At 43.5% G+C, this 25,408-nt stretch overlaps 1 protein-coding gene and 1 long non-coding RNA gene across 8 annotated transcripts; both read right to left on the bottom strand.

The window, feature by feature from the left end:
- Nucleotides 1-595: 595 nt before the first annotated feature.
- On the bottom strand, nucleotides 596-24,033 carry LOC134162076 (uncharacterized). 7 transcript variants are annotated; one of them, XR_009964185.1, is made up of 4 exons: nucleotides 23,887-24,033; nucleotides 17,332-17,514; nucleotides 16,935-17,022; nucleotides 596-1,819 (listed from the first exon to the last, which is right to left on the bottom strand). It is a non-coding gene; the product is annotated as an uncharacterized LOC134162076 (long non-coding RNA). The 7 variants fall into 7 exon arrangements; XR_009964184.1 differs by having other exon boundaries at nucleotides 23,891-24,033; XR_009964186.1 differs by having other exon boundaries at nucleotides 23,923-23,944.
- On the bottom strand, nucleotides 20,077-23,678 carry LOC134162075 (potassium voltage-gated channel subfamily A member 6-like). The gene has a single exon (XM_062615539.1). It carries the CDS (start codon nucleotides 23,423-23,425, stop codon nucleotides 21,875-21,877), a length of 1,551 nt encoding a protein of 516 aa, XP_062471523.1. The 5' UTR covers nucleotides 23,426-23,678; the 3' UTR covers nucleotides 20,077-21,874.
- Nucleotides 24,034-25,408: the final 1,375 nt, after the last annotated feature.

The following is a 25,408-nucleotide window of genomic DNA, read 5'->3' as shown; positions in this document are numbered from 1 at the left end:
GATAATGCATCGGAGCAAGGTTTCACAGCAAAAGTAAAGCTATCCTGTAACTAACATCCCTGCTGTCTGTGCTGGCACACAGTCCAGACTAAAGTCTCTGACCTGCTTGCCGTGTATCTGAAGGGTATCCACAGACTTCTGCAGTATATCCATACTTTATTAAACGCAGCCTACACTTAGGTTGACTCTGAAGAGTCCCAAACAGTATCAGTGTGGAGTGAATGTTGCCTCCAAAGAGCTGTGTGCTCACATCCACACTCAGGACTACTGAGGAGTTTGAATCTGGCACCTCAGGGTTTCTTTAAGCCTGTTTTGAGTCACTGGTAGTCAGGAAGTCACAGCTCATCAGAGGATCAGACCCTCAGCCAGCAGCCACGAGGAGATATTACAGCCTAAACTGTTCCAGGTGCCAAAAGCTGCCAAATTAGGTTGAGCTGCCTTCCATCCTTTCTCCCTCACACACTGACAGTGAGGACTGGCAAACATGCTAAAAGTCATTTATGTGTATTGATAAAGAGTCCTAGGGAAGTTGGATGTCCAGCATTCCTCAGAGTACCTTCCGAAAATCCCAGTTGTCATGCTCAGGGTATCTTCCACTCCACACTTCCTCTCAGCCTCTCCCTTCCCAGAATCCATTCTTCCTAGCAATCCTCCCACTCTCCTATGCAGAGCTGGCAACACACACAGGGTGGATCCATCTTTGGTTATAGGCATTTGGCTGCATAACTGACCTTTCCTGCTGCTAAAGGGAGGGTATCCCAGGCCACAGTATCCCACTCTGCCCTTCACTTTTCTGTGAAGGGTTTTCTATCACTTTCAGCACTACACGGCATGGACTTGTGGAGCTTGAAAAGCAACAGTTCTTTATCACAATGGTGCAACAGGAGAAGACTTCGGAGCATTTTCTTAGAAATCTGCAAACAATTATATCGCGTTTTTAGAACTGTCTGGCTATTGTGCCTCCTAAATCACATGAAAGACTACAAACAGTGCTACTTCAGTGAAACTCTACAGCCACTGAAACTAAATCACTGCCTCCTTTGGAGGAGCAATGGACTCACATGTTCACCACAAGAACTGACTGTACATACGCTAAAGCAAGACACTTCCTAGGTAAATGAGAAATACCTCTGGTTTGGGCCCATCCCTTAGATATCAGATATTAGGCACAAACATGATGATTACTACTTGTAGAGCTATGTGAAACATCTACCATTTATTTGAGTTATGAAAACACAGTTTTAAATAGCACAGTAATCCAAGGCCAAAAGACAGGCAGACAAATGGGCAGACTTTGGCCACTTGTTAGATCCTCTAGTGAAAGCTATTTGCTCTTATAAGGGCTGACCTTATGCATTCGCCAGGACTAAATGCTGCACTTGAAAAAACATTTAAAGTAAGTTTCAACAATGGAGTCTTTTGGAGGTGCCCAGTGTCAATTTCCAGCTTCCCACAGCACTCAGTGCTTGACTGAGGCTTTTGATGAACAGCTCATAAATTGCTGTTATTTAGCCACTGGCAATTGAATCCAGCTTTATTTAGTTTTCCCAGAAATCAGACAAATTTGAATCTTATATGGGATTCTCCCTGCCTCCTCCCTCCATCCCCATTCACATCTAGTTTCAGTTTCCTGGAACTAAGAGTGTTAACCCCTTTAACAAAGGCCAGCAACAAGAAAACCATAAATCAAGGAAACCACTTTCCTGTCCATAAATGTTGTATTCCCTGCACACAGAGAAACTTCTCCAACTCTGCAGTAAGAAGATGCAACAATGTGTTTTGCAGCATCCTGACAGCCTTGCAGCATCCAGAATCCAGCCTAGCAAGGGAAAAAAAAAAGTGTTACATGTTAAAAAAATGCCCAAGACAAATGTATTATTTTGCACGGATCACAGTTAAGAAACATCAACCTAAGTGTTAATTTCTTAATGACTGAAGAGACCAAATTTGATATATCTTATCAATATAACTACCGCTGTCTACAATGGAAAGTGACACAATTTTTTCCTTATCTTGACACCTAGTGGAATTTGATTTATGGGGGATTTTTCCTTCTGGCTGACAGGAATTATACACATCTCTTCTTGCAGGAGATGAAATATGCATATTAGAAGGTTACAAAGTTTGTTAAGATGCATTACAGTGCTGTACTGCTCCAAGAATAGAGACCCAAGGTCTGATCTTTACTGTAACAGACACTTTATTAATTCCTGAAGCCATTTTCTTTGTGTCTAATTTTAAATCCTTTTAAGGCAGATCTACATTAACAATTTGGCTGAGAAGTCTTTTCCCCCATGCGAGGATCAGGAAAGCCCATCAGAGCAAGAGTGGCTTTTTTTTTTTTAATAATTTTTTTTTAATCAGATCTAAAATAATTTATTGAGACAGCGAATGGAAACTATGTTGGGTCTGCAGGACTTTTCTTCATTTAGACACTTCTTCATTGTCACACTTCGATGCTGTCCATTCCAGTTGCATCCAGGTCCATCTGTGCTGGTGACACATGAAACCTAAAGGGCTATTCATAAGTTACTAAAAATATCTGCAGTCCTCCATGACAAAAGAGAGGGAAAGGGAAGACAAAAGTGACTGGAATAAATGTGGCACTTGAACCTTCCTATAAAAGTCTGTTGCAATCTGAAACATCATACAAGAGTTCCTCATAACTTAAGCAATACTTACTTTCCTTTTCCCTCTTTATGTCAACAGTGCAAACCCTCAATTCTCCTAGCCTAACATGCCCCTAAGAGTTACCTGTTGCATTTTTCTTTACATAGGATGGCACTTATGTGTTCCTACGGTTACCCTAAGTAGGCTTTGATTTGCAAGGTTTTTGTAGCAGAGGTGGTTTCTGTGATAAGCTGCTAGAAGCTTCCCCCATGTGTGACAGAGCCAGTTCCAGCCAGCTCGAAGATGGACCCACCACTGGGCAAGGCTGAGCCCATCAATGATGTTGGTAACACCTCTGGGATAATGTGTTTAAGAAGGCTTGAAAAAAAAACACAAACCCAAAACAAAACAAAAAATTGCACAACTGCAACTAGGAGAGAGCAGTGAGAACATGTGAGATGTTTTTGTTTCTTATTATCCTACTCAGATTTGATTGGCAGTAAATTAAACTCATTTTCCAATTTGAGTCTGTTTTGCCCATGATAGTAATTGGTGAGTGATCTCTCCCTGTCCTTATCTCAACTCAGGAGCCTTTAATTATATTTTTGTTCTCCCCTGTCCAGCTGAGGAGGGGAGTGATGGAGCAGCTTTGGTGGGCACCTGCTGTCCAGCCAGGGACAACTTACCATAGATACACGCTTAGGATGTGATATTAAATTAATCATTTTAGGATTCCTGAGTCCTAAACAAAATTCTGAGGTCCAGACTTAATTTAATTGTGTGAGTGCTTGAGAGGGCTCATCACGAGCTTAAAGAAGTTAAATATGTGCCTGCCTAAATGTCATGAATAGCTCAAGCCTTGCACTGCAAGGAGTTTACACTGTTTATAGTTTTACACAGTATTTTCTACCAAAACAGTTCCATTTCCCACTCACTGCAGAGTGTGAAAGCAGCCTAATGCAGTATGAAGACCATACTCTTTCTAGTCCTTCCGCTCCCGCAATTCCTGCTACTGCTTGACAATGACTCAAGTATCCAGGAGAAAAAAAAAGAGCAAGAACTGGCTATAAAAAGAGTGTACCAGTGAGAAAGGCCTAAGCCAGAAGGTTGGTTGCAACATTGCCAAACCCCACAGGAGGAGAACGAAATAAGCGGGAGAAACATCAGAGACTGGAGAAGCCTACAAAGTGAACAAGGTTTGTCAAGAGCTCTGTCTAGATTCAGAAAGGAGAAAATGCCAGTGGTACATAAAATATATAAATATGCATGCTTACATCTATATAAACACATTCACAGTCACACAGAAGCTACATATTTAAGCAGACTGTAGATACCTAGAGATGTGTAAAGTATGACAAAATTTGTAAAATGCATTCACTTTTCATAAAGTTTTCTAAGAATAAGACAGCTCTGCCAACAAAATGTACGGCCTGCTTGCTTTGAGTTCACCAAAGCTGTGAGAAATCCGATTTGCAGGCTAAATCTGTGCTGATCTTCAAAGCAATATTCCCTCACTGAAGTTTCTTTAATGTAAGCTTTTCCCTGCACATTTTTGTGCTGAAGAGGGGAGTTTCCAATCCAAGGATTACGAAGACTGAACAAGCTGGTACACATACAAAAGCTAGCTCATAGTTTTAAAAATTTCAGAGCAACAATGGTTACTAGAGATTGCTTGGAGTTTGATAAGTCAAAGACCCCATCAAACAAAGGCACAGACAGATGTCTGCAACAGCTGCATTAATTGAACCTATGACAAATCACAGTGGGGTTTGTTGGTCTGATTCTACTTTTAGTTTAATACTGATGTATTTGATGTGGATCTTCCCCAAAGTCTGTAAAGGTGTTCCCCTGAAAAAAAAAAAATAAAATAGAAGAAAAGAGTCTACATATTCTATATTTGATATCTAGGATCTCCTTTTAACCATAGTTTACATTAATAATCCAGCAAATGTTTAGATATTGTAAAATATATTTCCTTAATAACTCAAGTCTGCCATAAGCCGCCAACACCCTATTGCAGCGCAGGTCGTACATCCGAGTGTTATCTTGTCAAATGCCTACATGGCCCACAGGATGGCACTGTGCCACCCCGCAAACTCGCTACAGGCTTTTGGTGGCTTTTCCTGACAGCAGCAGTCAGTATAAGGCAGGCTTTTTCACACCACAGGTTTTTTCCTCTGAATTTTCAGGCTTTCCAGAATTCAGCATAATTCCACAGATTCTCCCATGCCGGCACACCGGCTGATCTTGTGTGTCTTTGCTCAGAAAGATCACCATCTGCTTTCTGTGGGCATTTTGCTTCAATAAACAACAGTAAGCTAACCCCTGAAAAGGTTTACCCTGGTAGCTACACAGCAACCTCCAGAACAACTGCTTCTTTTTTGCTGCCGATAAACTGTATTTGATAAGCCTGAAACTAATTAATAACAGTGTATCCTGGGCTGCATCAAAAGGAGTGTGACCAGCAGGTCGAAGGAGGTGATCCTGCCCCTCTACTCGGCTCTTGTGAGACCTCACTTGGAGTATTGTGTGCAGTTCTGGTGTCCTCAACATAAGAAGGACATGGAACTGCTGGAACAAGTCCAGAGAAGGGCCATGAGGATGATCAGGGGACTGGAGCACCTCCCGTATGAAGACAGGCTGAGGAAGTTGGGGCCGTTCAGCCTGGAGAAGAGAATGCTGCGTGGAGACCTCATAGCAGCCTTCCAGTATCTGAAGGGGGCCTATAGGGATGCTGGGGAGGGACTCTTCATTAGGGACTGTAGTGACAGGACAAGGGGTAACGGGTTCAAATGTAAACAGGGGAAGTTCAGGTTAGATATAAGGAGGAAGTTCTTTACTGTAAGGGTGGTGAAGCACTGGAATGGGTTGCCCATGAAAGTGGTGAATGCTCCATCCCTAGCGGTGTTCAAGGCCAAGTTGGACAGAGCCTTGAGTGACATGCTCTAGTGTGAGGTGTCCCTGCTCATGGCAGGCGGTTTGGAACTTGATGATCTTAAGGTTTCTTCTGACCCTAACTATTCTATGATTCTGTGATTCTATATTCAAAGTACTGTACAAAACAAAATCAGTTAACAATCTTGCTAATTATCACATAATTCTACTTAAGATCACTGTAAAAGCTTGGAATTTGCATGGCCTAGAGCTAGCTATCATGGACCGGAGGGTGCTCAAGCCTTTACACACACATGCATGGACACACTTGGCACATATGCTGCAGCTCAACTGATACAGCATCCACAGAGTTTCACAATCCTCTCCCATTTATAGGTCAAAGATGGAGAAAAACCACAGACATTAAAATTTGGACTGTGGATCAGATTTCAAAGCCTTCTCGTCAGTGTTTGAAGATCCTGTGACACAGGGTTTAGATTTTTCCTTAGACTCACAAAGCATCCCGTCAAGAAAAATATTCTGGGAGAACTGCAGAGTCACTTACTCTAAATTAAAATTCAACAAGATACGCTTGTCTTTATTACGAATTTTGAAAGGGGTCACCAAAGTCATTTATTTCAGCCTAAAGTATCTGAGCTGATGAAGTAACTTGAGTTTTACTCAAGTTGAGCCTAAACTTCTGCATCAGCTTTAACTTCATCTGCTTGCCCTTGTTAAAGCTTTATCTGTTTCATCTTCACTGCTGGTTTAAATGCTTCTTTTGCAGTATGGATATACCCAGGGAGGCAGCATACAAAATCACAACAAAATACTAGAGCTGGGTCTACAGCAGAGGCAAAGAGAAAAGTTGCCAAGGACAACAGGCTGACAGGGACAGCAAAACAGCCATGGTCCTGCCCTCTGCTCTGCTTATACCAGAGCCCTGGGAAGCAGGATTGCAGCTGCTGCTGCTAAGTGTGGAAAGGGGGTTGGGATAAGGAAACTGCTGCTGTGGCTGTGGCCATGGTAATAGACACCTCTGCTCTTTACCTCTTCCCTCCTCTCAAGGGTCCCCATGGCCCCTCTGTTTCAGATCTCCTTTCTCTCTCTCTCTGTTCCTCCCCAAAGTTTAACTCTGGCCCTACATATGCACCAATACTTGATTTTGCCTTCGCAGCTGAGACATCAGGCTGGCATAAAACATTAATAAACTGAAAGCAACCATATTAATCTATAGGAAAGTTGCCAGGCTTTGATGAAGTCATGGAGTTAAAGGAAAGCACTGTGAGGGGAGGTATTGTTCTGGTGGACTCTATGCGTGGAAGTGTGAATGGAGGTGGTGTGGTGCAGGTCATATACCCAAGGGATCACCAGAGCAACCATCACCTGGACACAAGGAGTGTGATCAAAACCAGCAATGTAAATACATGCAGAAAGTTAAATTTACAGCTCACTAGTCCCTAAGAAGTGGGTCATTTGGGTTCAAAGGATCCTTTGTTCCTGTCACTCTTTCACTGTCAAGTACTAATCCAGTTTAGAGCAAGAGGTAGGATTTTCAAACGTGCTTGCTATTGGTCCAACTCTGTTTCACAATCACTAGAAAAAATTCCCAACAGCCATGGTGTGTTTAAGCTTTAACAGGCATTTTTAAAATGCTATCCTCTATCAAACTTCTGGGAGATATTTATAGTATCTTATGAGTGTCTGACTTGTTAGTTAAGTATGTATATTCCCATTATAATCACCTGAAGACCTACTAGTCAGATTTACAATTATTGGTGGAGAGAAGTGTATGGGCACAGGGAAATACTATCAGAGACAATGTCATTGAATAAGTAAAGAGGGTCAACATCTCATTTATCCTATTTCCAGCTGTGAAAATAATGATACCCTTTATGGAAGTTACAAGCATGTGAAACCAGAAAGAGGCTTATAGAGAAGCTGACTGAAGGTCCCACAGTAATCAGGTGCCCCAGCTGAAAACCAGCCCCGCCTCACATCATCTGCTTGTGATTTCCTGTAGGAAAAAGGGTGATTTGCATTATCTGGAGAAAAATGAGTTTACCAACAACACACTGATTGTTCCTATAGATCCTTATCACTGATAAACACCCAACTGCATGCTGAGGAGAAAAAGACTTTCTTTGGCTTCTACAGTTGTGGAAATTGAGGCATCGGGAAAAATGAAATGTCAGATCCAGAGCCGGAATGTGCCTGTGAGTACCAGTCTGTCTCCAGACTGGTGTGGTGCTGTGGCAGATCCAACAGCTGAAACTCAAAAGCACTCAAATGGGAACTTCTGTTATGCTTCAAAACACTGAATTTTCGTAACAGGTCTCATTTCTTAACCATATGGAAATCTGACCAGCTCAAAAAATAGACTTCTAAAACACCCTCTACCACCCTGCCTACTTGGCATCTGAAGAAAACTGTGCTGATGCATGAATACCAGCTGATAATTTGGCTCCACTTGGCTGAAACTGAGTCTCTGCATCAGCGAGGTGTTCAAATATTTCGGCCATCAAGAAAACTCTTCATGCACCATGGTGGGCACAAAGACATGACAACAGGCCCTCTCCAAAAATGTGACTCAGGCACCTAAATACACTAGAGGACAAGAAGGAATTTGAAAGAGGATTCATCTGGGCCTTTTCACATATGCTTGTTTCTGAATCACCAATATATGACTAAATATAAACCACGAAGAGCCATGATTGCTATTCTATGTATCCTTGCATTCCTCTGAAAAGCCATATAGGAACAACAACTAGCAAAGCTTTTAAGAGGATTAGTTCCTAGCAATATCAGTGAAAATCCATAAAAAAAAAGTGATCTTGCCAGATTCAAAGTGCAGATTAGACTGCTCAGTACCAGTGAGCTGCTGGCATCCAAATCACCTTCGTGCTTGGAGAGCTAATACAAATATATGAGAGAGATGGTGAACTCCTCCCATCTTCAGCATTTTTTTATCTTCCCTGATAGCAATTCAAGGGGTGAAAAAAGAAAAACCTGCATAAATTTACTTTGTTTGGACTAGAGAAGTTGATGTCAGCTTCTTATCTCCATGGCACATTCAACGGGCTTTCAATTTACCTTGCAGTAAGCTAAGCTCTGGGCTTTGTCAGACAGAAATATTTTGCATGCCTTTAATTATAAGGCAGCCTGTAAGGGATCAGAGAGTCACAAATAAGGGGGTTGCACTGAATATTTTGGGTCTGGGCCTGAAAAAAACAGAAATCAAATCAGCATGGCTAAAGCACTGGCCCAAAGCCAATACAGAGCTAGGTAACAGCAGGATTTCCTAGCATTTGGATATATCATTAGTATCATGTACAGGGCCAAATGTTTTTCTGAGTTGGTTTGATCCTCCCCATCCATATGTCAGTTACTACTGTTATGACAGTAATACCACACTGCCTCAGGGAGCAGGAGTCCCCATCTGTGCCTGACATTATATAGGTATTAGTTAAGAGATAGGCATATTCAAAAAAAGATCTTCCTGTCTAAATGGTTTAGGGAAAAGGATCATCTAAATGACATAATACTGTCCCATTAGGTATAAGGAAGAAGTTCTTTACTGTAAGGGTGGTGAGGCACTGGAACAGGTTGCCCAAAGAAGTGGTAAATCCTCCATCCCTGGCAGTGTTCAAGGCCAGGTTGGACAGAGCCTTGAGTGACATGGTCTAGCGTGTCCATGTCCATCCCTGCCCATGGCAGGGGGGTTGGAACTAGATGATCTTAAGGTCCTTTCCAACCCAAACCACTCTGTAATTCTATGATTTTACCGCTGAGGCACTGAGATATGTAGGACATCCAAAGCCCATGTGACAGTACTGGGGACCGCCCCCTTGACTCCAAGTCCAATATTTAATTACAAGACCTTCCTTATTAAGTGGTCTTTTAATTAATGAAAAACCTTACACAACCTTTTGATTGTTGCAAATCAGTAATAAGCAGAAATGCCAGGGCAAGAAGTACCAGCGGGTGTTTTTTCTGCTGAGTAGGTTACGTGATTGGGAGATGAAAAATGGAGAGGAAAGCTGCAACAGTCTCCAAAACCCATCACAGTTATATCACAGCTGCAGCTGGCTTGATCAATATGTATTCAGACATCTTCTATTGAAATGGTGATTAACGGTTACTATGCAAAGAAGAGCTCACTAGTCATCTTTTCTGAAATCCACATAGCTAATGGCAGTTCACAAATCCCCACAGTTGGTTTTTAAAGAGCCAACAGAAAAAGGTAAGTAAGGGGGTGAGCTACAGCACATTGCAGATAGCATCTTCTACTTCCATTCTTCCCAGTACACCCAGGAAATTATCCGTAATCATTTTTTTCTTTTTTTTCTCTTTATTTTCTGTATTACATATTCTAGGAGTAGAAAGATCCCAAAAGGTTACCTGCTGAGTGGAAGCAGGAGGAGCTCAGAAACAGGGGCAGATCACAGTTCATAACATTCCAGCAAGTCAGACTGCATTGTTAAAGCAGTCTGGACTCATTAAACAATTTTTTTACCTGCACAGGTTTTTTAGTTGCAGAAAAGAACAAGTGGCTTGCCTCAGCAATAGCCAAAGCACTAGAACATCCCTTCTGTCACTACTAATACATGCTGAGGTACCCATACCATTTGGTCTGTCCTTTCATCTTTTTAGGAGCATCTGAATATCACCTCACTGATTCAAGAAAGTATCGGAGCTGATACCAGATCCACACTGCTTGTAATCAGGAACAATCAATGGCTACCATTGCATTGCTTGGAAAAATTTCATATTTTACCTTATTTATATATATTTCCTTTAAAAAGATAATTTTAAAAAGCAAAAAAAAACCCAAACATTCAGAACATTAAGAAAATGATCACGCACATTACAAAATTTTCCAAACATGCATTTTCTAAAAAAAAAAAAAAATGAGCTGAAATGGAACTCCTCTCACAAATATTGCTATTTTGAGGAAGAGGCATCTTTTGATGGAAATGTGTCCTACAGAAATGTTTGTAATCCACCAACAGAAAACTGTAATAGATCATCTAATAACAGACTAATGGATAAGCAGTTGTGAATACTCCCAAAAATCTTTCTGAATGTCCTTGTGCCATCTGCAAGGACAGACTACAAAGATCAATTGCTTTGTGGGTATTATTTCGTAAGCATGAAAGACTATAGTCTACAGTACTAAAAGGAACGTACTTGACAGTACTATTTGGACACATTAAAATATAAGCACAGTTGAGAGCTTGAGAAATATACAATATATCTGTGGCATTTATCTAAAAAAAAATAAAATTACAGCGATAAAGTAGATGTTCTAAGTTTGGCCGACACCAAACAGGACCAGTAGAAAAACAGATATTCTGTACCCTTCTGTTTTACGCACTGATGACGAATCATAGAATCATAGAATAGTTAGGGTCGGAAAGGACCTTAAGATCATCTAGTTCCAAAGTGGGATTCAAACACAAAGCAGGGCTGTTCCTCCATCACTGACAAAGGAGTTTGTACACAGAGCTCCTGACTGTTTAATGACAGGCCTACCCTTAAAAATATAAACCCATGTCGTGGTTTAAACTCTAGCCAGACAGCTTGTTCACTCACTCCCAGTGAGTGAAAGCAATTGAGGGCCCCCCCCGGGGGCTCTCCCCTTCCCCACTCCCGGAGGAACGGGGAGGAGGATCGAAAGAGTGCAACTCCTACGGGTTGAGACAAGAACAGTCCAGCAACCAATGTACAACACAAATCACCACCGCTACCACCAACAACAACAGTGATAAGAGAAAATAACAAGGGAAGAGAATACGATACCACCGGCCAAGAAACGAGTCCCACCCGGAAGCCCGTGTCCTTCTGGGTGACTCCCAGTTACCCCCCACCCCGGGCATGACGTGCTGTGGTATGGAATACCTCCCTGGCTAGCCCGGATCAAGCGCCCCGTCTCTGCTTCCTCACAGCTTCCCCTCCTCCCTGGCAGAGCATGAGCCTCACAAAGTCCTTGGTCAGGGTAAACATCACTTAGCAACAACCGAAAACATCGGCATAACCAGCACCGTTCCCAGGCTGGAAGTCAAAACACAGCACTGCACCAGCTACCACGAAGGAGAAACATGACTGCTACTGCTGAACCCAGGACAACCCATTATGAGAACGAAGGTCCTGACTGAGGAAGATTTAAAACTGAAGCATGGAGAGGGCAAATAGGGTCAGAAGTTGGTCACAAGTTAAGAGCATGTTAATGCTTCACACACTGGATAGAGTGTTCTTGAGCTGTTTACTTTGCAGTGCAAAGCCATGAAAAGAGAATATATGTAAATAATATTTATGCATAAATAAATCAGAGTGGCTTGAAGATTCACAATAAATGCATCTCCCATACTTCTTACACATCCTCATAAATCAACATAAATTTACTTGTAGGATTTGCTCCTGTGCTCTTTAACTGTACTCCCTGTCAAAGTCGACATCTCCTTGCTAAAAGACAAGGTTACCAGGGCAAAGAATATGAAGATTTGTTCTGTAGCGTTAAAGGAGTTACGGATTCTGCTCATTTAGATGCTTGCTTTTGCACCACTCTCAAAAGCTAACTGTACCTTATTCTGCTCCTATTATAAAATCAAAATGCTCTCTCACTATTGGAAAGATCTTGAAGTTCCAAAGAGGTATACACCATTTTAATCATACAAGCCCTCTCACAAGCTTTTTGCTCTGTGTTTGTGTGGTGATTGCTGCAGTAGGATCTTCACCATTAATGTGTTATAAGCCTCAGCCAACACTGTATACATAACAGCATTGCACATGATATAACAACAATAAATTAAGAAGCACATAAACATATGCTGATGGTGGTTTCTTTCATGAATTTCAAAGTGAACTGATCTCAGAAACAGATGCGACACTAGGTTCATGGTTCAAATGAAACTCATTGCCTCATTCTGTATTTTTCTGATTCCTTTCTGATTTGGCCCACTGCCATAACTCAAGAAATTATGCCAAGCACTGGGGACAAGCCCTTAAGACAATTTACAGACAACTGGATTTGTGTGCACTATCCTGCTAATGTAATTGATAAAGCTCAAATGGTGTCCATATTCATATGCTTTCATAATCTGCATGGTTATTTGTAAAATCTCCTGTGCTTCTCTTTTTCTTTTTTTTTTTACTCAAAGAAGAAAAAGCAGAGCTATTTCTTCTCTTAAAGAGTAGAATAAGCAAGCCAAAATATAGATACAAACCACAAGAGAATGGTTTCCTCATAAAAGTGAACAAAGAGCAGCAACAAGCTAGAAGGCTCAAGAACAAAGTATAAGGACAGGCTTTTCTTGGTGCTTTTCTGACATGGAATTGGATGGATGGGTAAAGCTCACATCTAGGTAAATGTCTATTCTATCTGCTGAGCTTAACAGGGTATTTTGTGACTTTTCCACAGCATGAAATGAAATGAAAGAGGTAAGCAAGGAAAAGTGAAGCTTTATTCTGTCTCTGCCACAACAGTGCCTAGATTAGGAAATTATTCTGCTACCCTCTTGAGACCAGAGTGGCCATTGTTACCAACTGCTCTGACCTTCCATTCAACAAAAGTTGTTGAAGATCATACATCTCTGTTGATTTCTGCATCCAAATCAGATAACCTGGCTGAGCTGTAGCAGAGCTGGCTTAAGGCTTTTCTCAGAATTAGGTGCAATGCACTGTTCCAATGATTCCAGGGAGCTCATGGTAACAAGGACTTACCAGAGACCCCAGGAAGAAGGAAGGTCATCACAGAGAGGTCTGGATAGGGAGAAAAGATCAGACAAGATCAGCAGAGGTTCCAGGTTGAGAGGAAGAGCAGTGAACAGAGACTGGTGTTTTTTTTTAAATGGCGTGAATTTTACTCTCTGCCTCCAGACTAGTTCCTACCGTGATTTGGTACCCTCAGCCCCAACCTACCCACTCCTAGGATTTCTTTTGCTTCCCCCAGTCTCAGAGAGAAAAAACATCTCTCAAGACTTACAGTTCTTCCCCAGTTCCCCCTCCTACCGCCCCCCCCCCCCCCCCAGTATTAAATAATAACATCACGAGGATCTGGTGGTACACAGCTAAATGGGTAAATGGGTGCAGTATGGCAAATGAGCTGGAGGTAACAAGGAATGAGGGAAGATCTTAAAATTTCTCATTTATTCAGCATCTTAAATACATCCCAGGTGTAGGAGAGTGATTCCAGTAGACAAAGTCACTGAACTTAGACTGTTTCCATTGCATGTAACTACTTCCATATTATCCCTTTAATAAATTTAACAAAGTCCATCTGGAAAAAAAAAACAACTGAACCTGTCTTTTGTCTTCATTTCTACTATCCAACCTGGAATGAGCTTTCATTTCTCCTTCTTTGCCTGTTATATTAGAAATCATCCTCTTCTTTCCAGGATAAATTTAATCATAGCCAATTTGTGCTCTACTGGTCAAATCCACCATTGCCTTTTAGCTTACATAGATCCTACCTCTTTTTGGCAACTCTGCCCCCAGTATTTTTGTAACTACAGGTCTTGTCAATCTTTTGCTGGCCTAGAAAATCAGGCTCTTCCAGCTGCCTCTTGCAGAGCAGTTTCCATTTGCTTGATCATTCTTGCTGTTCTTCTGCACATCCCTCCTGATCAAATTTAGGTCACCAAAAACGCACCCAGCATTCCAGATGAGGCCTTACGGAATGAATATTTCCCAGGTGGTACTGAATGTGCTCCTTCTGAGACTTTCAAAGACTTCCACCTGCAGCTTTTATGGCTGCATTACTCTCGTGGTTCAGTAAGTGACACTGGCACTCTGGCTGATCTGAAAGCATCCCCAGTCTTTTTTGTTGTCTGTCTTCCCCAGCTGACAAGCTTGCCACAAAAATCCCTATCACAACATTAATTTCTGTGCTGTTTAATGTATTTCTTTAAGTCAATTACTAGATTCAGGAATCTAGTTCTGTGCCCTAATATACAATCTTGACGATGACACTGAAGTTGCTTCATTACTAAATTTCATAGTCTCAGCTCTACAGATAATGCTTTAAACAATCCCAGAACTAACCCTTGAGGAACTCCTTTAAGTAGCTCCCTCCTGTCTCACACAGTGTATTTACTCTGTTCTTTACTTACTGTATTCCTTCCGTTCACCCTCATCTTCCCTGTCTGAAGTGGTGTTTTTCACCATACAGCATGCTAGTGGCCTTTATATGAAGTTCATTGTCCAGTTCCAGGGAAGGTATGATTAAGATCAGCAAAGATAGAGCAGGAAGGAAGTAGCCAAGTTTGTTTAAAGTTAGTGTTCCCTGAAAATGGAGACTCTGAAACCAACAGATTTGTAGCAAATCTGCCAGGACTGCAACAATTTTTACATAGCCATAGTAGCAAAAAACTGCAGGAGGGTTAGAGTTTGTCTTCTACCTACCTCTGCTCCCCTTCTATTATTATATTACTTAAGACTTGCAATTACATTTATTAAGCTTAAAAACCTCTCACTCCTCGGAAAACATATCCAAGCATGAGGCAGTTGATGGAAACTGGAATAGGAAACAGGTCAGGAATCTAGGGGCAGCAACTGCTCCATTCAACATGGACAATCTGGTGACCGTGTACACCCCATGGCAGACCTGAATTCTGCTCCAGTCAGGCATGCAAGTGCAATGTCAAGGACACAAAATAGCTGACCATGGCACAGCAGACAGACACTCACCTTCCCCTTATGGTACAGTAATGGTGCACCTTCCTGAAAACGCCAGAGTGGATAAGCAAACAAAAAGACTGTGGTCCAGTTCTGCTTTCACCAGGGATAAATTTGGAGTCACTTCACTGACGTCAGTGCAGTTATTCCAGAATTGCACCAGTGTAAAAGAGGGCAGCATCTGCTTTCTGAAAATGGATGCCATCAAGCTAATTGAAAACAACAGATGCATCAACAAACAGCAAGAGGAGACAGTAATGTTCCCGTTTTCTTGTAAAATACCATTTAATTTCTCTCCAGAGAATATAAGAGAATAAACCAATATGTACTCTAAAAGTGAAATCTTCTGTTGGTGTAAAATTCATACAGCCTTTTAGGTGAATGCACCAATGTTTATCTACAACACCTAAAGAGATCTACTCTACACACCTGCATTTACAGCCCTTCTTTTTGGCACTCATTCTTCTCTCTCAGTTACCTAAATCAGGAATCACACCTTCATATTCTTAAGGATATGTTTATCTAGCCTTGGGCAGAGAGCAGAATTGGGACTGCTGTTTTCTTTAAACAAGCAGTGGCTACAATACCATTTAAATTTGGTTATTTAGTGACTACACTTGGTAACTAAATTGAGAAATTTGTGATTTAAAACATTTTTTGACTAAAGGTCTTCCAAAACTTTACACACAACTAAGTGTTTTTATATTCATTTAGTGGAAGTGAAGCTAAAGAAGGACTTACTGAACTTTCAATTATATTTTGTAAAACAACAGAAGTTTTCCACGAGTCTTGTCTCTAATGAATAGGCAACATGGCTTCAGTATTTAGGGTGACCAGGAAGCTGATGAGCACTTTTTCTCCTATAAAACATTTCCTTTCTTTCACTAAGAAAAAGTTTTACACAGGGGAAGTTCAATCTATTGCTCCAGCCCCTCTTAGCTTGCACTACAGAACACATGGATATTTCCTGTAGTGTTTATGAATGAATGTTTATGCTTTAAACGTAAAGCATAAGCATAAACCCCACACAGATCACAGTTATGGGTTTCCCAAAGTGTAAAACTATGCTATGATATTCAAGCTTTGCGCCAGCCAACAAGCCCCAGACTTCCCTTGAGCAAGTAAAATCCAGCCACTTAGGAAAGGCATATAGAATTAATGCGTACTAACAGCATAAGCAGCACTGAAAAAATGACTGTTACTGCAGTTCCTGTCTGCTTTTCCCCCAAAACACTCTTCTGGGTTTATTTCCCTGACTAAGGTCTTGCCTTATTTAGGACATGACCCTGCAGAAGAAGAACTCCATCTTGTAATTGGTATGCAATTTCATCATCATCTCTGGTGGCAGCTAAAGACACTCAACATTCACAGGTTCATTTTATCAGAGGATTAAGTCTTTTCATCCTGCAAGCACCTGCTCTTCTCCTTAACTTCATGTGCAAAGCAGATGGCTGCAAATCAGGGATTTGACTGTGAGCCTGCTGATAACATGGATACAATTGTCTTCAGAATAGGATTTGTCTAGAGTGTGAGCACCGAAAAGTAAAGATGAAGAGCTCAGACTGGGCTCTGGGTTACAGCAATGTGAATAGAGTTATCTTGTGCTTACAGGGCTGCAGCGGAGGGCAGAATCTTGTTTAGTCTTAAAACTTCTCTATAAATTTGTATGCACATCTCCACCACTGAGAAAATAAATAAATAAAATCCTGCTGCTCTTATTTTTGTCAATATAACCATAATGAGAAGCTTAACTTTGCTAAGTTTGGTAGACTTACTTGGACTCAAGTCACATGAGAGCTTTTGGGAAAGCTGTGGTTAACTCCTGCTGTAATCTGCAGATCTCTTCCCTGATATAGACAGGACCTCAAGAAAAGAACAAATAAAAATAAGCATTTTAAGAAATAGTACATATGTTTTGACTTGATGTAAAAGATTGAAGTTGAAGCCCAGTATAAACCAAGGTAGTTGTACTAAATGGAGTTTTGCCAACTTGAATCAGCAGATGGTGAGAATCTGGCTCATACTACACTGATGTATTTCATTATTATCTTCCCTTTTTTCACCTAGAACCACATTCTCTCTTTAGGCTGCAAATCTTAATTAGGAAATCCTGCCTCATTAATCCCAAGAAATTCTCAGTCATTAATTTCACAGAAGAAAAAGAAACCTTACCTACTTCTGCGAAAGCAGCAGATGCTGGAGCTGTTTGTTCCTTTGCTTTTAGGATGGGTGCTGTTCTTTCAATCACACTATGGAAGACACTTCAGTCCTTACCCTGTCTTTTGCTGCCCTGAATTTCCTTTGTACTCATTCTTCTTCATCTCCATAGGACCTCTGTACACTGAACGAGGGGGGCTAGGACAGAACACCAAGTCCGATCACCTTCACTCCCATAGCTGCTGTAGCAGTGACTTTTTACTCATGAAAGCTGGATCAGAAGGAACAGGGCCAAACCAGCAGTCCTGAACTACGACTTTTTCCAAGCAAGAGCAAAACAGGAATTTCATCTTGGAGGTAAGTGCAGAGATACACCAATAATACAGGCTTTGAAATATCACATAACAGCTCTTAATGCCTTTCACACTTACTGTCTTTGATGTGGTCAATGAGTTACAGACAAAAAAAAAACAGTGTTCTCAGTAAAATTCTTCCCTTTCCTTCCTTTCCCACCTAAAATGAGATGCCTTCTGCCCCGTCTTGCTTTGGTGTAAAACACCCCATGGGAAAATCATCGGGGGAACTGATTGTTGCAGAACAGCCTAGGGTTCAGGAACAAGCAACAGCCTCTTCCACAGCAAAACTACTTCCTAACAAGATTGTTGAAAAGGAAGTATCTGGGTTTTTTAAACTGATGCTTTAGCTTGCATTCCTTGCCACCAGGCACCCAGTTGACTCTACATTCACAGGCCAGGTGCCCCTCAGCTCCTTGACTGCAAGTGCTCAGACTGTCCTTCACACGCTCCCCACCTCTCTGTGTGCAAGAATATACAAATATAATCCCCTCTCATCTCCTGGTTTGCACTCTTTGCTTTCACATGCTGAAAACTGCCTGTCTGAAGTTGGACAGGACAGTTGTACATGATATAAGGTGGTGGGATCATTTTCAGTAAGCAAAGAAACAGCTGTAAAGACAAAGTGCTAATATCTAAAAACTGAAAATACGCAATGAGTGCTTTTGCTTGTAGCCACAGTCACAGGGTAAAGAGAAACAGTCTGGGAGGTTGTTATGGAAACAAGTCCCTGGAGGTGCCTACTTTGCTTCATGAGGATGTGCTCTGCCTTCAGAAGGAAACAGCTAGACAGATTTGGATTCTGGACATCCAGGAGTGAGTGCTAAGGACTGAGAACTTGAGGTAAGATTTTTGAAAGTGACACTGTGATTTGACGACATGAGTCCTCTGTGAAGCCAGTGGCAGAGGTGCCACTAAGTCCCATCAATCACTTGAAAACAAAATCCGAAGGCTCCTTAATGAAAATGTTGAATTCCAGAACTTCTATAGCACAGAGTGTTATTGACGACTCTGGGATTTCACTGCCTTGATTTTCAGAAGGTGCTCAGAGAAGGATTTGCATGGCTAAATGGAAGTCTCAGGGTTAGTTTCCAAGCTTCTGTTGGCTTTTTGTATTTCTCTTGGCTCTAACACAGAAAACCCAGGGAGCAAACACCATTCCTGTTTTCACATTTTCATTTACACTTTCTTTTCAGAACTGAAAAATGTGAATGGCAAAAAAGTACACAAAGCTGCCTGGTTGCAACAGAGCTCCTTTGCATCAGTGCTTTGGGTGTGCATCTGTACACATGCATGCATTTGTATGGACATTTTCAGAAACTACAACACTTCAGCTACAAACTCACTGCTGAATTTCACCTGAGAGCAAGAAATTTCTTTCCAAGAGCATTTTTCTTAGACATGCTGGGATTATGCTACCAGTAATGTTATCTCTAATCTTTCCTTTTGCCAGAGCCTCTGTGCCCAGGCATCTGTCATGCTGGCTGAAAGAACAACCTGTTATGAGCAGGGAGGGCTCCTGCCTGGCAGGGGCAACAGGGTCAGGCCCAAGGGAAGAAATGAGCACAGGAATTTTCTGACGTAGGCTCCTCCTGATCTTGTGCTTAACCTGAGTTTTTTATATCTTACTTTGGGGAAACTTTTATCAGCTGACACAGGCATAAAATAACCCCAAACATGGGCATTCTGCTAGGAGACAGCAGGAGCCTTGAAACATCCCTCTTAAATAGCAGGTTCTTTTGCTAGTTTCTAGAACATCTGCTTGAGCAACACAAAACGTGAAATGAAGTCATTCCCATGCACTCACAGAAAAGATTTCTTTATAGTGATCCTGAAATACAGCTAAGAACAACAGCCTTTTACTAAGTAAACTCAGCGACCAAGACAACTTTTTACATAAAATCAATAGACATACACCACCGTGCTGATCCTTTCTCAGTCCCACTTACTCACCAGGATTACTTAACCACCAGCTGGTTACATGCTTCAAGGGATGCAGAATGGCTCCCAAAGCCCAGACCTTCAGGCATTTGCCTCAGTCCCAATGAAACAAAGAGGAATTAGGCACCTACACATTCAGGCAAACTCCTCATCACATCATATATGTCTCCCAGACTGACCTGCAGTAACTGAGACAAGTGACATTTTGCTACTGATTTCAGAGAGAGAGAACAGATATTTTAATATAAAGGTTGTGCATTGACCCCAGGGGAGATCCCTGAACACTAAAAACCTCTGAGAAGACAACGGGACTCTGGAGAAATACAGCAGTTAAGATTTACACAAACAACTTCTACCGTATGATCAGAGCCCAGATGAAGAGAAGACACAATAAAAGCACTCTAGGCATGGGGCCAGATCTCAAGACAACAAAAACCAAGCAGGATAACAAAGATGAAAACAGACTGAATCTCACAACCAGTTCTATAGCCTATTCTGACTATATTACAGTATAGTCCTTTAGCATTCTTAGTCTTATGGTTGAAAAGCATAATATAAAGTGTATTCTATATATTTTCCATCTTGATAGTATGTCTGGTTTATGTATTACATGAGTCACATGCAATATGTAGTACATTCTAATACGCATATCACACAGTATGATGCAAGGCATTAATGGCTGCCTTTGCTTTCATACACATGCACACATGTGAATGCAGAGTATACACTTAGATTTAAAACAACAAAGACTTTCCCTTGCAGGCAAATTTGCCAATAGAATCTGAAAACATCCATTTCTCCTTCTCACCCACTGGCAGCTTTTGAAACACTCTAAGGTTTGGGGTAAGGCAGAGCTGATTAAAAAAACCTAAAATGATCTGGGAAGCAAAATGTGCATTTTAAGATGCAACCCCTTGGTCCCTTGGCAAACCCAGCACTGCAGGGCAAGTTACGCATTTTGCATTGCTAGCATAGATGGCTCTCATAAAACCTAGTTCATGCAAAAGACATTCCTGTGCCTTCTGTCCATGAAATACCAAGAACTGGCTAGATGAGTAATGCAGCAAAAGCATGTCTCCTAGGCTAGCTGTTTCTCCCCTCATTTGAAAGGTCTGGGGTATGCTGTTGGGTTTGTGCAGATGGCTTAGGGAAGTTTGTATCTGTGCCAATTTCAGTCTCAAATGCTGACACACTTTACCCTGGGGCATTTTACGCTTGTGACCCTCTAAATCAGTGCAGGCTTTAGACAGCAGAGGTGCAGCTGTCTGTGGTCCAGGATTTTAGCCATGTCAACAAAATACCAACAGGCAAACTTCCCTAACCTATACAAATGCTTCAATAAATCCACAGTGAAGTCAATTGCTCTCACATGCCTGACTACAGAACTGAGTATCTGAAGCACAAAGCACATTTCATTAAACAATATTGTGTGGAGATAACAAATGAACTTACTCAAATGTGCCTTGCTTCAGAAGGCACTTACCACTATGAAGATTAAGTTGGTACAATAAAAGCCAAGTAACATCAGGGCACTGACAAAAATATGGCTGAAATAAGCTGAAAAACACAGAGAATCTTCACCAAGCCTGTTGATTTCTATAAGCCTGTTTTTGATAAATCATACATGGTCACAAGTAGCAAAGAGCTTTTAGTTCTATGCATCTTTTTTGAAACACAAACCAAGAGGATCTTCAGCATGCCAAGTGTTGCAAAGAAGGCAGGCATCTACTTGCTGACTTTCTCTTACAGCTGCAGAACTCACTGTGATGCTGGATACAGCATTTCCATTATTCAAAGGCAATGGCATGGCAGGCGTGACTTATTCCACAGCCAAGGGCACTGCACTGGCACAGGAACCATGGGCACAGCTCGAGGCAGATGTTTGTAGCCCCTTTAACTGTTTACTCCCTTCTAAATCCTTCAGCTGAAGTAGTGTTAAGGGCTTCTCTGCTAGCGGAGTAGACAGGCAAAGTTTCACCGCAAATGGTGAATTAAAGCAGTCTTCAAAAACAGAGAAAGAAATTCACAAGGGAGTGGCGGATGACAGTTAGCACTCCACAGAATAAAGCAAGAACATTTCTGGCTGCACATGGTAATGAGAAACAGCAAATCAGGACAGAAGAGCCCATTATCACGATCATTCTGTTTACAGTATCACAGTTCACAGTCTGGCATGTAAATGCTGAATAGATCCAGCTGCTAGTAAGAAGACGGCTGTGCAGCAGCTTGCAGCTCCATGTCTGGACCCAGGCTAACAAAACTGATCACACTTCTGTCAGCATTTTCTTCTCTTTATAACCCTGGTTGTTGGGAGGAATGAAGTTGGAATATTTCATGGACTCCAGGTCTTCTGCTTCCAGGAATTCAGATTTGCTCAGAGATTGATTACTGTCCCCCTTCTTGGGCTCAGAGAAGGGTGACTGCTGTTGGCCACAGGTGACATGGGTGTACTGGCACTGCTCTTCATGATCAGTCTCTCGGTGGTAGAAGTAGTTGAAGTTGGACACGATGACAGGGACAGGGAGGGCAATAGTGAGCACACCTGCGATGGCACACAAGGAGCCCACAATCTTGCCGCCAATTGTCATGGGATACATGTCACCATAGCCCACGGTGGTCATGGACACCACGGCCCACCAAAAAGCATCAGGGATGCTGGTGAACAGGGAGTCAGGGTCATCAGTCTCTGCAAAGTAGACAGCACTGGAGAAGAGGATCACCCCGATGAACAGGAAAAAGATGAGGAGGCCCAGCTCCCTCATGCTGGCCTGGAGGGTCTTCCCCAAGATCTGCAGCCCCTTGGAGTGCCTGGAGAGCTTGAAGATCCTGAAGACTCTGACCAAGCGGATTACTCTGAGGATGGCCAGGGACATGGCTTGCTGCTGGCCCCCATTGTTGCTGCTGCTCCCAGGCTGCTGCTTCTGTTGTTGCTGCTGGGCCAGCTCGGTGCCCAGGGTGATGAAGTAGGGGATGATGGCCACGATGTCGATGATGTTCATGATATTGCGGGAGAACTCGGGCTTGCTGGGGCAGGCGAAGAAGCGGACGAGGAGCTCAAAGGAGAACCAGATGATGCACAAGGTCTCGATGAGGAAGAAGGGGTCGGTGAAGAAGGGTCCGGCGCCTGCGGCAGTGCGCAGGGGCGGCGGAGTCCCGCTTGGCGCCGCCGGCGGTGGCAGCAGCGCCTCGTCGCCGGGCGGCGCCGCTTCCCCAAAGCCGGGCTGGGGGCCCTTGGGCTCCTGCCGAAACTCAGGCAGGGTCTCCAAGCAGAAGATAACGATAGAGATGAGGATGACCAGCACGGAGACAATGGCGATGGCCCGGGCTGGCCCTGAGCTCTCGGGGTACTCAAAGAGCAGCCAGACCTGGCGCTGGAAGTGATGCTGTGGCAAGGGCTTCTCCTCCTCTTGAATGAAGCCCTCGTCCTCCCGGAAAGTCTCAATGGCCTCCTGGCCCAGTTGGTAGAAGCGGATCTCCTCCAGGAAGATGTCGAGGGGCACATGGACCGGCCGGCGGAGCCGCCCTCCGGACTGGTAGTAGTAGAGGATGGCGTCGAAGCTGGGCCGGTTGCGGTCGAAAAAGTACTCGTTGCGGAGCGGGTCGAAGTAGCGCACCCGGCGGCTGGGGTCGCCCAGCAGCGTGTCGGGGAAGATGGAGAGGGTCCGCAGCTGCGTTTCGAAGCGCAGCCCCGAGATATTGATCACCAGCCGCTCGCTGCTGCAGCAGCTCCCGCCGCTCCGCTCCTCGCCCGGCGCCTCCGCCTCGCCGCCGCCCGCCCGCGGGGCCGCCAGCGCCAGCGGCTCCTCCGCCCGCATCCCTCCCGCTCTGCCCCGCTCTGCGCCACCGACTCGCCCAGCTTCGCTTTCAGCGGGCGGTCTCGCCGCTGGCCGCCATCGCCCGCCGCCACCCCTCCTGTTGCGCCTCGCTGTGGCCGCGCTCGCCCGGCGGCTCGGTGGGGCTCCCTGCGCGGCGCAGCTCCTCCTCCGGCCGCGGTCCCGGCTTCGTCCCCGGCGCGCTGCTGCACGGCGCTACCGCCTCTGCCCTCGCTGCCGTGCACACACACACACACACACACACACACACACACACACACACACACACACACACACACACACGAGAGGGGGGGAGAGAATGTGGAGGAGAGGGAGGTGTGCGAGTAACACACGTTACACAGAGGCAGAGGAGAGGTACACGCAGCCACACACCGAAGGACAGAGGCAGGCAGATAGAGGCAGCTCCAGCACGGACACGCTCAAATACAGAGAGATGCACGCACCCACCCGTGGAAGTGCGCTGACGCTGGTGCTCGTACCCCTTCCCCGGACCTCGCCGCGGCAGCTCCCGCCAAGCCTTTGGGGGTTACCCCCCGAGGGGAGCCCGCTGCGGGCTGCAGCTCTCCGGACGGGAGCTTCGCAACAGCTTGCCCAAAGGGTGGCACCTCACCCGCCCTCCTTCTCCCCCACCTTCCTTCCACCTGGAAAACCTGCCCCGGCCCTGCAGCCAAAACCCCGACGGGGACTGTCAAACGCCGCCGGCTCCGGTCTGTGCTCAGGGCTCAGCCGTGGGTCTCTGTTGCTCCTGTCCGTGCCGGAGGCTGTAGTTGACCTTGAGCCAGTCACTCCATGCCGGTGGCTCGCGAACCTCCCTTTATAAATGTCATTGCCATATGATGTAACCGCGACAGTGGCATCAGACCATCCACAGATGGAGACAACCTGTCACACAGTGAACAGTGCAGCTGGGGAAAGACACAGGTAAAAACAGCTTCTCTCCTCTCGTTTGGGGTGGATGGAGTTTGCTCCTTCTCCAAGGTACCATGAGCTTGCTCATTTTTTTGTTCATCACCACACAGCGTTTAGTCTCCCTGGGAGCCAAAACTGCATTTCACAGGCAATAAGGCTACCAGCTATTTTGGCTTTAGAAACCTGTGGCTTGCTACGTCCCTGTCATGCTTGGCATCTAAAAGAGAGAGACTAAAGACAGTGTTCTTTCTTCCTCTGAAAATGGGGCTAACAGGTGAGGCTGCTTCCATCCTTTGCAGGACAAAAGCCTTTCTTTCCCTTGAATGCTCTTTGTCGGTGCTAAATATTATTAACCAGGCTTTTAGCATCATAGTATCTGATGCCTTTGCTGGCTGTGAGCCATATGCTTAGCCTACACTATGTCTTAGCAGCGCAGATCTAGAAGAAAACATTCCGCTCATTACCCCTCCTCCCAGTTCCTCCCTAACTAGCTGGCAATATTCAGTTACTACAGGCTCTGGACATTTTGACCAGCTGACTATGGCTATCTTGTCTGGCTCTGTCCTCAGGAAGGAGGTGAATATACTCTTAATTCTTTTTCCTTTCTCACTCATTAGCACTGAAGATGGCTGTTGCAAAATGAAGCGTATTTTTTCATTTACATGAAGATGGCTGTCACACAGGGAAGCATATTTTTCTTTCATATTATACATAATTAGGGTATGGTAGTCAGATGAAAAAATACTTTGCTGTAGAATATACCTTTTCCTTAGAAAAAAAGAATCAGTATTTACCTTTGTAATAGTAAAATGCTTCTTGCTGAGATTCCTTTTGCAATTATTACAATGAATTATTCATTCAGACAATTATTTGAATCATTATTATGATTTATTCATTCATGTGGTTAACTATTGAAAAATCCTTTAAAAACCGCTTTTGTGAGGGATGGAAAATCTCCTGAAGTTTATAGGAGGATAGAAAGCATGTCTATTGCAATCACTGCTGTGATTGAGCTCATTCTGCACTGAGTTTAAACAAGCAGGATTATAGCAGCAT

Source organism: Pezoporus occidentalis, unplaced genomic scaffold, assembly GCF_034315485.1.
Source record: "Pezoporus occidentalis ecotype Australia unplaced genomic scaffold, CSIRO_AGI_Poc_V1 ctg182, whole genome shotgun sequence".
NCBI classification, from domain to species: domain Eukaryota; kingdom Metazoa; phylum Chordata; class Aves; order Psittaciformes; family Psittacidae; genus Pezoporus; species Pezoporus occidentalis.
This window is presented reverse-complemented; position numbering and strand designations above follow the sequence as displayed.